The sequence below is a fragment of the Canis lupus genome, chromosome 37 (genome assembly GCF_011100685.1).
Source record: "Canis lupus familiaris isolate Mischka breed German Shepherd chromosome 37, alternate assembly UU_Cfam_GSD_1.0, whole genome shotgun sequence".
Taxonomy (NCBI): Eukaryota; Metazoa; Chordata; class Mammalia; order Carnivora; family Canidae; genus Canis; species Canis lupus.
Window position 1 is genome coordinate 15,097,970 of NC_049258.1, and position 13,458 is coordinate 15,111,427.

At 40.0% G+C, this 13,458-nt stretch overlaps 1 protein-coding gene and 1 long non-coding RNA gene across 2 annotated transcripts in view; one reads left to right on the top strand and one right to left on the bottom strand.

Moving 5' to 3' along the window:
• The window catches only part of DYTN (dystrotelin), a gene marked incomplete at its 5' end in the record, with an annotated part of 53,376 nt that extends 43,421 nt beyond the window's left edge, over positions 1-9,955 (bottom strand). Inside the window, 3 exons of the mRNA XM_038585902.1 lie at positions 5,069-5,270; positions 8,315-8,389; positions 9,844-9,955. Of these exons, the coding sequence (XP_038441830.1) occupies positions 5,069-5,270; positions 8,315-8,389; positions 9,844-9,955 (389 nt within the window). The remainder of the gene's footprint in view (positions 1-5,068; positions 5,271-8,314; positions 8,390-9,843) is intronic.
• A 34-nt stretch (positions 9,956-9,989) lies between these two features.
• On the top strand, positions 9,990-11,352 carry LOC111094417. Its single transcript, XR_005385281.1, has 2 exons — positions 9,990-10,166; positions 10,982-11,352. It is a non-coding gene; the product is annotated as an uncharacterized LOC111094417 (long non-coding RNA).
• Positions 11,353-13,458: the final 2,106 nt, after the last annotated feature.

Sequence of the window (13,458 nt, forward strand, 5' to 3'; positions counted from 1 at the left end):
ATTCCCCTTTAAGAAGAAGTTCAGCGGAACAGTCCACAAAAACAAAGACTGAATAGATATCATGATGACACTAAACTCATATCTCTCAATAGTAACTCTGAATGTGAACGGGCTTAATGACCCCATCAAAAGGCGCAGGGTTTCAGACTGGATAAAAAAGCAGGACCCATCTATTTGCTGTCTACAAGAGACTCATTTTAGACAGAAGGACACCTACAGCCTGAAAATAAAAGGTTGGAGAACCATTTACCATTCGAATGGTCCTCAAAAGAAAGCAGGGGTAGCCATCCTTATATCAGATAAACTAAAATTTACCCCAAAGACTGTAGTGAGAGACGAAGAGGGACACTATATCATACTTAAAGGATCTATTCAACAAGAGGACTTAACAATCCTCAATATATATGCTCCGAATGTGGGAGCTGCCAAATATATAAATCAATTATTAACCAAAGTGAAGAAATACTTAGATAATAATACACTTATACTTGGTGACTTCAATCTAGCTCTTTCTATACTTGATAGGTCTTCTAAGCAAAACATCTCCAAAGAAACGAGAGCTTTAAATGATACACTGGACCAGATGGATTTCACAGATATCTACAGAACTTTACATCCAAACTCAACTGAATACACATTCTTCTCAAGCGCACATGGAACTTTCTCCAGAATAGACCACATATTGGGTCACAAATCGGGTCTGAACCGATACCAAAAGATTGGGATTGTCCCCTGCATATTCTCGGACCATAATGCCTTGAAATTAGAACTAAATCACAACAAGAAGTTTGGAAGGACCTCAAACACATGGAGGTTAAGGACCATCCTGCTAAAAGATAAAAGGGTCAACCAGGAAATTAAGGAAGAATTAAAAAGATTCATGGAAACTAATGAGAATGAAGATACAACCGTTCAAAATCTTTGGGATGCAGCAAAAGCAGTCCTAAGGGGGAAATACATCGCAATACAAGCATCCATTCAAAAACTGGAAAGAACTCAAATACAAAAGCTAACCTTACACATAAAGGAGCTAGAGAAAAAACAGCAAATAGATCCTACACCCAAGAGAAGAAGGGAGCTAATAAAGATTCGAGCAGAACTCAACGAAATCGAGACCAGAAGAACTGTGGAACAGATCAACAGAACCAGGAGTTGGTTCTTTGAAAGAATTAATAAGATAGATAAACCATTAGCCAGCCTTATTAAAAAGAAGAGAGAGAAGACTCAAATTAATAAAATCATGAATGAGAAAGGAGAGATCACTACCAACACCAAGGAAATACAAACGATTTTAAAAACATATTATGAACAGCTATACGCCAATAAATTAGGCAATCTAGAAGAAATGGACGCATTCCTGGAAAGCCACAAACTACCAAAACTGGAACAGGAAGAAATAGAAAACCTGAACAGGCCAATAACCAGGGAGGAAATTGAAGCAGTCATCAAAAACCTCCCAAGACACAAGAGTCCAGGGCCAGATGGCTTCCCAGGAGAATTTTATCAAACGTTTAAAGAAGAAATCATACCTATTCTCCTAAAGCTGTTTGGAAAGATAGAAAGAGATGGAGTACTTCCAAATTCGTTCTATGAAGCCAGCATCACCTTAATTCCAAAGCCAGACAAAGACCCCGCCAAAAAGGAGAATTACAGACCAATATCCCTGATGAACATGGATGCAAAAATTCTCAACAAGATACTGGCCAATAGGATCCAACAGTACATTAAGAAAATTATTCACCATGACCAAGTAGGATTTATCCCTGGGACACAAGGCTGGTTCAACACCCGTAAAACAATCAATGTGATTCATCATATCAGCAAGAGAAAAACCAAGAACCATATGATCCTCTCATTGGATGCAGAGAAAGCATTTGACAAAATACAGCATCCATTCCTGATCAAAACTCTTCAGAGTGTAGGGATAGAGGGAACATTCCTCGACATCTTAAAAGCCATCTATGAAAAGCCCACAGCAAATATCATTCTCAATGGGGAAGCACTGGGAGCCTTTCCCCTAAGATCAGGAACAAGACAGGGATGTCCACTCTCACCACTGCTATTCAACATAGTACTGGAAGTCCTAGCCTCAGCAATCAGACAACAAAAAGACATTAAAGGCATTCAAATTGGCAAAGAAGAAGTCAAACTCTCCCTCTTCGCCGATGACATGATACTCTACATAGAAAACCCAAAAGTCTCCACCCCAAGATTGCTAGAACTCATACAGCAATTCGGTAGCGTGGCAGGATACAAAATCAATGCCCAGAAGTCAGTGGCATTTCTATACACTAACAATGAGACTGAAGAAAGAGAAATTAAGGAGTCAATCCCATTTACAATTGCACCCAAAAGCATAAGATACCTAGGAATAAACCTCACCAAAGATGTAAAGGATCTATACCCTCAAAACTATAGAACACTTCTGAAAGAAATTGAGGAAGACACAAAGAGATGGAAAAATATTCCATGCTCATGGATTGGCAGAATTAATATTGTGAAAATGTCAATGTTACCCAGGGCAATATACACGTTTAATGCAATCCCTATCAAAATACCATGGACTTTCTTCAGAGAGTTAGAACAAATTATTTTAAGATTTGTGTGGAATCAGAAAAGACCCCGAATAGCCAGGGGAATTTTAAAAAAGAAAACCATATCTGGGGGCATCACAATGCCAGATTTCAGGTTGTACTACAAAGCTGTGGTCATCAAGACAGTGTGGTACTGGCACAAAAACAGACGCATAGATCAGTGGAACAGAATAGAGAATCCAGAAGTGGACCCTGAACTTTATGGGCAACTAATATTCGATAAAGGAGGAAAGACTATCCATTGGAAGAAAGACAGTCTCTTCAATAAATGGTGCTGGGAAAATTGGACATCCACATGCAGAAGAATGAAACTAGACCACTCTCTTTCACCATACACAAAGATAAACTCAAAATGGATGAAAGATCTAAATGTGAGACAAGATTCCATCAAAATCCTAGAGAAGAACACAGGCAACACCCTTTTTGAACTCGGCCATAGTAACTTCTTGCAAGATACATCCACGAAGGCAAAAGAAACAAAAGCAAAAATGAACTATTGGGACTTCATCAAGATAAGAAGCTTTTGCACAGCAAAGGATACAGTCAACAAAACTCAAAGACAACCTACAGAATGGGAGAAGATATTTGCAAATGACATATCAGATAAAGGGCTAGTTTCCAAGATCTATAAAGAACTTATTAAACTCAACACCAAAGAAACAAACAATCCAATCATGAAATGGGCAAAAGACATGAACAGAAATCTCACAGAAGAAGACATAGACATGGCCAACATGCACATGAGAAAATGCTCTGCATCACTTGCCATCAGGGAAATACAAATCAAAACCACAATGAGATACCACCTCACACCAGTGAGAATGGGAAAAATTAACAAGGCAGGAAACAACAAATGTTGGAGAGGATGTGGAGAAAAGGGAACCCTCTTACACTGTTGGTGGGAATGTGAACTGGTGCAGCCACTGTGGAAAACTGTGTGGAGGTTCCTCAAACAGTTAAAAATATACCTGCCCTACGACCCAGCAATTGCACTGTTGGGGATTTACCCCAAAGATACAAATGCAATGAAACGCTGGGACACCTGCACCCCGATGTTTCTAGCAGCAATGGCCACGATAGCCAAACTGTGGAAGGAGCCTCGGTGTCCAACGAAAGATGAATGGATAAAGAAGATGTGGTTTATGTATACAATGGAATATTACTCAGCTATTAGAAATGACAAATACCCACCATTTGCTTCAACGTGGATGGAACTGGAGGGTATTATGCTGAGTGAAGTAAGTCAGTCGGAGAAGGACAAACATTATATGTTCTCATTCATTTGGGGAATATAAATAATAGTGAAAGGGAAAATAAGGGAAGGGAGAAGAAGTGTGTGGGAAATATCAGAAAGGGAGACAGAACATAAAGACTGCTAGCTCTGGGAAACGAACTGGGGGTGGTGGAAGGGGAGGAGGGCGGGGGGTGGGAGTGAATGGGTGACGGGCACTGGGTGTTATTCTGTATGTTAGTAAATTGAACACCAATAAAAAAAAAAAAAAAAAAGAAAAAAAAAAAAAAAAAAAAAAAAAAAAAAAAAAAAGTTAAAAAAAAAAAAAAAAAAAAAAAACAGAATGAAAAGGGATAAAAGAATGGTAGACCCCAGAGCCAGGGAAACACGCAGACACGCACACATCATTTACTCCATGGCATGCATAACCAAACTTCTGACGTGGTCTAAATTGGCTTATGGGTGCAGTGCACCGAATGTTTGGATCCTCCTGAAACTCCTATGTCGAAATTCTCACCAACAAGGTGATTAAATTTGGGGGATGATTAGGTCATGAGATGGCGCCCTCGTGAACTGCGTCAGTGCTCTTATAGGAGGGAACTCCGAGAACTCCCTCACCCCTTCCACCACATGAAGACACAACGAGGAGAAGATCGTCCTCTGCAAGTCAAGAAGCTGGTGCTCAGCAAACACCGAAATGGGAGGCCCCTTGACCTTGGACTTCCCAGCCAGCAGAACTGTGAGAAATAAATGTTTGTGGTTTGAGCCACCGTCTCTACAGTATTTTTGTTGTAGCAGCCCAAACAGATTAAGACAATAGGTTAGCCACTCACACATAGGTTCATCAACCTTACTGCACCTGAGGAACAAAACAAAAACTGATAATTGGTTACAAAGAAATGAGCAAAGAAATAAGCTACTGAGGACACAAGAGAAAAGTGTAGTTTTTCTGTATGCACACCCTAGCAAGGGGTGTGTGTGTGTGTCCAGGGTGGAAATGAGTTTGCACGAGACAAAAGTAATGAGGATTTGTTTTTCCCTTTTTGCTATCCACCGGTCATTTATATTAGTGAAGCTGATAAACATGTACTTCTTCATCCTCATCCTGAATGAATAATACATTTGTGGAAAACAGAGAAGCCTTCTTATGTATCAAACCTCAAGTAGACCTTAGATGGTGGCCAATGACCAATGGTGACTAAGCACTGTCCTTGAGGTCACAGCATGACCTTCACACCCTCACCTGTCATACATCGTTGTGAGAAGGCTCAGAGTGAGTTCTGAAGCTCTGGGATGCACCTGTCCTGGTTTTTCCACCCCGACTCTCTGAAACAGCTCCTGAAGAGCCGGTAAGAGCTGCTGCACAGGGAGGGGCCTCTCTCTCACTTCCCAGAAGTTGTGACGTAGGAGGACGTGCTGAATCAGAGAGCTGTCCATCAGGTCCACTGTGGGAAGCAAACAAGAAATTGTCTAGTTTTCCAATGGGAGCAAAGGCTTCATAGAAAGACTTCAAATAAAGCAAATGTCATCTAGTGTTTAATTGAGACTTTTTTTAATGGCAGCTGTTTTCTTTAGAGGGAGTTGGATATGACCACTATTGGGATGTGTAGAATTCAGACCTTATCAATCTGATAGCAGACTTGATTTTGGAAAAGCACATCTGTTAGTAAAGCCTAGTTATAACATTATTCCCGGGGGAATCTCTAGGATGTTGCCTTATTGAATGAAATTGAAAGGGGAAAAAAGTGAGAATATTGAAAAATAGCCTTCCAGGAAAGTTAGGGCACTGTGCTGAGAAGTGGTGAAAACATTTTTTTATATTCTTTATTAAGCAATTTGAGTAAATTTACCTTTTGTGCTCAAATATAGTTTTCCCTGTCCACAGCCTTGCTTCAGAAGGAATATTGTGTTACGATGCAATTGCCTAAGTTAAAAAGCCCAGTGTTTTTTATATAAAGAGCAGTTGCTGAATTATCAGACTCTTCAGGTCCTGTCCTTGCCTCAACGATATTTCTTTTTGTTGATCTTTGTTCCATCGATATTATTATCTAGGGAAGGCACTTAATAAAGCCAAAGTTGCTTACAAAAAAATAATGGTTTATTTCTTGTTTGTTTGTTTTTACCACCTCCTAAAATTTTTACAAGGCAATGAATACAAGGAAGAATGAAATAGAGCTAACCCTATGGTTTCTTGCAGACAGAGGATAACAGACAAAATTAATAAACACCCACTTGTACCGTCTGAGAGATGAGGATGTCAGTGGCACCCAGCGCTGCTGGCATTGAAAATGCTTCAGTCTGTGGAATGATAAAACCCTGCGCTTTCCTCTACTTCGTAAATCAGCCTCACAGATAAGAAATCTAGCAAGTATAATAAAATTTTTTATTTGTTCTCTGATCCTGCTTTCAAGGGGTGAGTCTACAGACGTGAGGAGTAGGTTTTAGGATGTGACTTTAATAAAAACCTGGCTGCAGGTGGTGGGGCCTGCAACCTGTTTTATCGTTATTCAATCGCAGAACTCATCACCTTGGCCGGCGGGCTGTACACAGGGCGTTCTTGTCTTCTGCTGCGAGTGCTGTGTTACAGCACAACAGATAACGGTGGTGTGCGTGCATCTCAAGATTTATGTGGTGCTCGGAGATCCTGCTGTCTGGAGCTCACGCTGTGCTTTATCTAGGGTTTGGGGACTTTTTTGTTTTCAGATTATTGTTTGGATATCTTTTCTAGGTAGACCTTTGAACTACCGGTTTTGTGTATTGTTAATATTCCCCATGAGTATCAGTTTCTAATTCTAGGGGTAATATTCAAAAAGGTAGATCCTGAAAATTGACTGTTGGTCCACAGCCAGGCATTAACGATGGAGGCGTCCACGAACGTTTGCTGTTAACTTTCTTTAATGGGAGAAATTCCCCCCGGAAAATGGCATAGTTGAGGATAAATTCTTGGTGAGTATGTTTTGCCTTATGTTGATCCCTGGAATACTAAATAATAGCTAGAAGTGAGTTTGTCTGCCTCGCAAACTACAACCCCCCCACCCTTTCTTTAAAGCCGAGGATCCCTTCTTCATAGGACCCTTTTACAGACTGCAATAGGGAAAATAGAGAAAACGAGTCACATTGGTTGAAGAGATGGTCTTTTGGGTTTCCCTCACTTGCCTCTACTTCTTTTCCTGCCCTACTCCCCCTCCTAGGCACTTTGTGAAGCACAATTTGAAAACCACCCTCTATATAACCTATGAGGCAGAAGGCAAACTATGAACAAAATTCCAAACTTCAGGAGAAATGTCCTTGGAAAACACAACTTCTTTAAAGTTGGATCTGATAAATGTCATAAACCACTTCACGTGAAGTGCTTTTCTTAATGCAATACAGAACTTATTAGAAATCAATAACTTTAGATAGGTTGAAACCCTGTTGTTTTTGTTTTGTTTTGTTTTGTTTAGATTAAAGATTTTATTTATTCATAAGAGACACAGAGAAAAAGGCAGAGACACAGGCAGAGGGAGGAGAAGCAGGCTCCACGCAGGGAGCCCGATGTAGGACTCAATCCCAGGACTCTAGGAACGTGCCCTGAGCCAAAGGCAGAGGCTCAACCACTGAGCCACCCAGGTGCCCCCAGTTGTTTTTCATACATAGGACTCATTTTATTTCATTTTGGAGAATTTTTTCACTAAATAAACGCTTTTTACCAAATTTTATCTTCTTTTGCCCATCATACCAGTATAGGAAAAGAAAATCATAGCATTCAACCAGATACAAATTTAATGCAAAAAAAAAAAAAAAGTAGTTCTCAAAGAATTATTGAGATAGTTTTGAGATTTGTGGCCTAAGGACTATTCATCTGAACGTACTTTTGCATATTTAGAGAGAGGGGCTCAATTTCAAAATGCAAATCTTATGTAGTAGAAGGGATTTTAGACTTTCATGGTTAAGTCTACAAGTGTAGATTCTAAACTAACTTATTTTATAATTTTATTTTGCATCGATGTTGGTATACTGAAAAGGAAACAGACAAAAAAATATCCAGAAACCAAGTAGGAAAAGTTAAAAAAAAATGTAGGGGCAGCCTGGGTGGCTCAGCGGTTTAGCGCTGCCATCAGCCCAGGGTATGATCCTGGAGACCCCAGATGGAGTCCCATGTCGGGCTCCCTGTGTGGAGCCTGCTTCTTCCTCTTCCTGTGTCTCTGCCTCTCTCTCTCTCTCTCTCTCTGCGTCTCTCATGAATAAATAAAAATCTTTAAAAAAAATTAAATGCTCATTCACAAATTATTTTCTCTCTCTGGGCAGCAAAGCTACAGGTGGATGGCACATACAGGATGTACCACCCCCCTTTCCACCCCCATCTGCTCTGTTAATGAGGTAAACACATAGATCCAAACTTCTGGATCCAGCAGTCACTTGCCTGGGGGAGTTTCTGTTTTCTCTGAGAATTTTACATCACACATCAAGATCAGATTACTTCAAGTTTTTAAAGAGATTCTGTACTTACGTTGGCACAGAGTTTGCACTGAACGTAATTTGAAGGCTGTTCTGTAAATGGAATTCTCAATACTGTGAAGAACATCTGTAAAGAAAACATGAAACATTATGGATAAAGGACCATCTCATTAGATAAATCCCATATCAGAGAAGGAAATCCTAGAGATCATGTAGCCCTGTGTCATTCTGTACGTGAGGAAATCAAAGTGTAGAGCTCTCTTTCCTACCTGGGAACCAAAAATAATGGATTACAGTGTCCTAAGCTGCAAATGACCCTACAGGACATCCTCTGAGTCTACTAAGCTTTTAAACAGTCTTTGGGCACCTGGGTCACTCAGTTAAGTCTCTGCTTTCGGCTCAGGTCATGATCTCAGGGTACTGTGATCGGCCCTATTCTGGGGCTCCCTCTCCAGTGAGGAGTTTGCTTCTCCCTTTCCCTCTGCCCGACACTACCAGCCCTCCGCCTCCCCTGCAATGTGCATGCTCTCTCTCTCTCTTTCTCTCTCTCTCTCTCAAATAAATAAATAAAATAAAATATTTTTAAAAAGGAAATAGCCTTATGAAGTAAGTAGGATAAAAACCTCTGTGTAGAATATAAACTCAATTTTGTTAATATATTCTAGTCAGATGTACACACTTGTATACATGAAAATGACGCAAAAGCTCTCCATCCATTCATTCCTTCAGCAAATATTTATTGAACTCTTACTAAATGGCCCCAGCATGATTCCAGGCCCTTGAAATATAGCAGTAAACAAAATAGATACAAATTTCTGCCATGTGGAGCTTAATTTCTAGGGGCATTTGTCAAATTGTTAATAGAGGGTATCTCTGGTTGTTTGAATTCTTAGTATAGTTATTTTCATTTTACCTGTTGATATCACCTCAATTTGTTTATAATGAGCATATGTTACTTCTCTAATCAGAAAAGAATTATTTATATACCTTCTTTTGAGAGTTACCACCACCACCATCACTACAACAAGGTCTAACATTTCTGAGCCCTTACCAGGCTCTCAGCCCATTTCACAGTGCGGTGGAGAAGAGAAAGCTCTGCAGCCATGATTAGTTCTTTTTTCTTTTGGGGGAAATTAGTTTCCTTTTTGATCTTCACTTTCTTCATCAGATAAATAGGTACGTGTGCTGGAGACGTGTTTGTGACTAGAAACACAGGGAGCCCTTTAGCTACTACCAAGTAGACAGACCACAAAGCAAAACAAAACAAGAGGCTGCTCAGTGGATTTCATCGATTCAAGTGTATGTGGCAGGATAATTTATGGTGACATTGATTTCTTTTTTATTTTTGCAGAAGTGGGAAAATTTGAAGAATGAAAAGGCAGTTTTTCCATGTCCATTCCTGTGTGTGTTCCAAGGTCTAAACTCTTTTTACTCCTTTGGAAGATTTAATAGCTTCTTTGTGTTTAAGGGGCCACCCTGATGTCAGCCCACCCAGGTGTTCATATGAAAGGCCCATCAGAGAACTAAAGCCACTCATGGAATTGGGAGAGTTTGAATCAATACTAGTAAAATTTCACAGACCAAGATCAAAGGTGAGTTGTTCTTCCAAAGCAGAACAGGTGTGCTGGTCCACCAGAAGAAAGCTGAAGGGGTGCTGGGTGGCCAGGGGAACAGGTTTCCGTGGAGAGGCATTTTGTTATGTCACATACCAGTGGGATCCCCCACTTTCTGAGCCCTCAATCTCATCCTCTCTCCTAGCTCCAACTCCTTGATCCATACACACATTCTGGACTCTCCCTTGCCTTAAAACCAATCTTGATTTCAGTGTTGCTCTAGCTACGGCTCCCTTTTACTTGAAGGGGGACAGAGGCTGATGACTGGACAGGAAGTTCTGAATACTTCAGGTCAGATGTTCAACATAAGAACCTTAAGGTTTTTTATCTGTCTTTAAGGGATGGCTCCTCCCCAAACTTAACTGAGTTTATATTTCATACCAAACTACAATGACTTGGTTTTGGCTTAGAAAACAATATTTCTTGCCCTGGAGTGTAGTGAGGGAAAGTCCTAGCTGTTACACATATGGATATTGAGTGCCAGGCACTATGCTAAACTACTGAGGGGTATATGGTGCTAAACCAGCTCAGATCCACCTTTGGAAAGTTAGAGCACACCTAAAGCTTCTCCTGGAACATACACTAATTCAGTGATGGATATATGACCATGAATGGAAGACACTTACTTCAGGTGAATGTGCCTAAAATGTCATCAAACAAATGCTTTTAAGAACCCTCCCTCCATGTCCTTCCCCCCCCCTTTTTTGAACAGGTGCAACCATATCAAAGAAGGTACATTTTGCCCTAAATCTTTTGTTATTTAATATTTCCCAATGTTTTGAAAATGCTTTTCAGTTTTTAGCTGAGTCCAGTGTTAAGAGTATGAAGAAGACAGAAACACCTCTGCCTTATATCAGGAAAACAAATTGAGAGTAGTCATTATGGTGTGGAAATAGTTTACAAAAATATAATGCCCAACATTTTCTTTCCTTCTGGAAATTGGCCAGTTTTTGTGCCCTGGTTCCTCTCAGACGCACCAAATGAATGCAGAGAATCAGCAAACTAGGAGCTCTGCAGGTTCCCAGATGCTGCCGTTGGTGGAAGAAAGATTCTGTAGCTGCTCCACCATCTGGCCCATTGCACTCCTGTCAAATTATGTTTTGCAGTGTCATCTGATGAAGTTATGCAGCATAACATGGCAAGCTGTGATAGAGTACAACGTGGAAAATGAATGAGTATCCCAGGTGATTCACTACCAGCTATGCTTCCTAAAGGCCTTTTTCTCCCCCTCTCCTGCTGGTGGGAGAAAACTCAAGAAAGGAAGAAACTGCATGATGTATGAGGCCCAAAGCTATGAAGAAAATAGTTTTAGATACTTAAAGAAATAATAATACAAGCTACATATGGTCTTGTTCATGGAGCCAATTTGACTACAAAACATGTTTTGGTTTAAAGGATTCTTATTTTTGCTTAGCCACATCAATATATGTCACTTTCTATAGATTCTAAGAATGTAATAAACTGTGTTTCGACTGTCCATCATCTCTAGTGGGATGATCCAGAAATAGATATTTTTGGCTAGTGGTCCTCAAAGTGTGGCTCCAGGTGAGTGGCATCAGTATCACCTGGTAACTTGTTATAAATGCATGTTCTCAGATATTATGCTGAGTGAAGTAAGTCAATCAGAGAAAGGCAATTACCATATGATTTCAACCATATGTGGAATGTAAGAAACAGTGTAGAGGAGTATAGGGGAAGGGAGGGAAAGCTGAATGGGAAGTCGTCAGAGAGGGAGAAAACCGAGGAGACATTCTTAACTACAGGAAAAAACCGAGGGTTGCTAGAGGGGAGGTGGGTAGGGGATGGGGTACTTCAGTGTTGGGCATTAAGGAGGGCATGTGATGTGATGAGTCCTGGGTATTATACACAACTGATGAATTATTGAACTCTACATTTCAAACTAATGATGTACTACTGTATGTTGGCCAGTTGAATTAAAAAAAAAAAAAAAAAAAAGAAATGCATCTTCTCAGACGCCAGCCCAGACCTACTGAGTCACAAACTCTGGAGGTGGAACTTAGCATTTTGTTAAAATGCCAACTCTCCAGGTGACTCTGAGGCTCACAAAACTTGGGAAACGTTGCTTTAGGGAAAGTTGGGCTTTGAATGGATTATCTACTGCTTTGTATGACACTTAGTACAATAAGGGCTTAAATTTCGGAAACCCAAAGATGATCTGAATCATTCGTAATGCTGCTTTTAGGTAAATAACTTGAGATAGTACATAATTTAATATAAAACTAGTGAAGTTAACAATCTAGATTTCAGGTAGCAGAATAAGGCTGAAACTAGATTCAGTAATAAAAATGTCAGAAGCCAGTGTGCTTCAGTCGGTTAAGAATCTGCCTTTGGCTCAGGTCGTGATCCAGGGTCCTGGGATCGAGGCCTGCATCGGGTTCCCTGATCAGCGGGGAGCCTGCTTCTCCCTCTTCCTCCCCATGCTCGTGTTTCTCTTTCAAATGAATAAATAAAATCTTAAAAAAAAAAAAAAGTCAAGCCAATCCTGGGCTTATCTTGGCATTCAGTGGTATTGATAGAAAGGGGAATTAGTGTCTTCATACTCATTTATCAAATCACCCAACTTTGGCTTCACATAGCACTGTGAACTTGTCCCTGACATTAAAATATCTACAGTGATTTTTAAAAAGATTTTATTTATTTATTAGTGAGAGAGAGAGAGAGAGAGAGGCAGAGAGGCAGAGAGGCAGAGACCAGGCAGAGGGAGAAGCAGACTCCATGCAGGGAGCCCGATGTGGGACTCGATCCCCGGAATCCAGGATGACGCCCTGGGCCAAAGGCAGGCGCTAAACCGCTGAGCCACCCAGGGATCCCCTACAGTGATGTTTTAATAATAAAATATGAAAATACATAAAAATAGGATAAGCCATTTTTTGTATATTTGATTAGTAATTTAAAGTGTAATTATATTGAGAACAAGTCTTTTGTTAAATTACTTTTGGTGCTTGGGGACAATAGACCAAATACTCTTCCATACACTAGGAATTTTTGCTTAGAAAAAAAAGAAAATCTCTTTAATCACCCACTAGTTTCTTTTTCTGCCAGATACCAAATGTCTACTCTTCTGCAGCTCAGAAGTCTGAAAATACAACATCTGTGCCTCATTTTCTTGTTTACAAACTGTGCTCACAAACTTGAAAATAATACTCACCTTGTTTATCTGGGTCCATTTCAGGAATTTCTTAGAATGGCAGATGGTAAAAGGGTCTCTGTAACTGGAAATAAATCAATATTTTAAGCAGAAGGTTTTTGCAGTAGAAGGGTAAGGATGGAAGAACAATAAGACAACTAGGCAAAGTCATTTCACCTGTGGAACAAAGAATAAAAGGTGTTCACGGAGTAATTTTTTGGGAGGATACAAAAAAGGAATGTTAGGGTAGAGGCTTCATATACTGGCCACCCTAATGGAGATTTGGAGCTGTATCTCAGCAACTGAGAACAGCTCCTGAAACTAATACAGTGAATACTTGGAACTGTTGAGCATTATAATTTTAATCTCACCTCAAGAAAATGTAAATTTACTTGAATTTTTAAGGACAAAGTTTGAAGCTCTCAATGCTTAAAT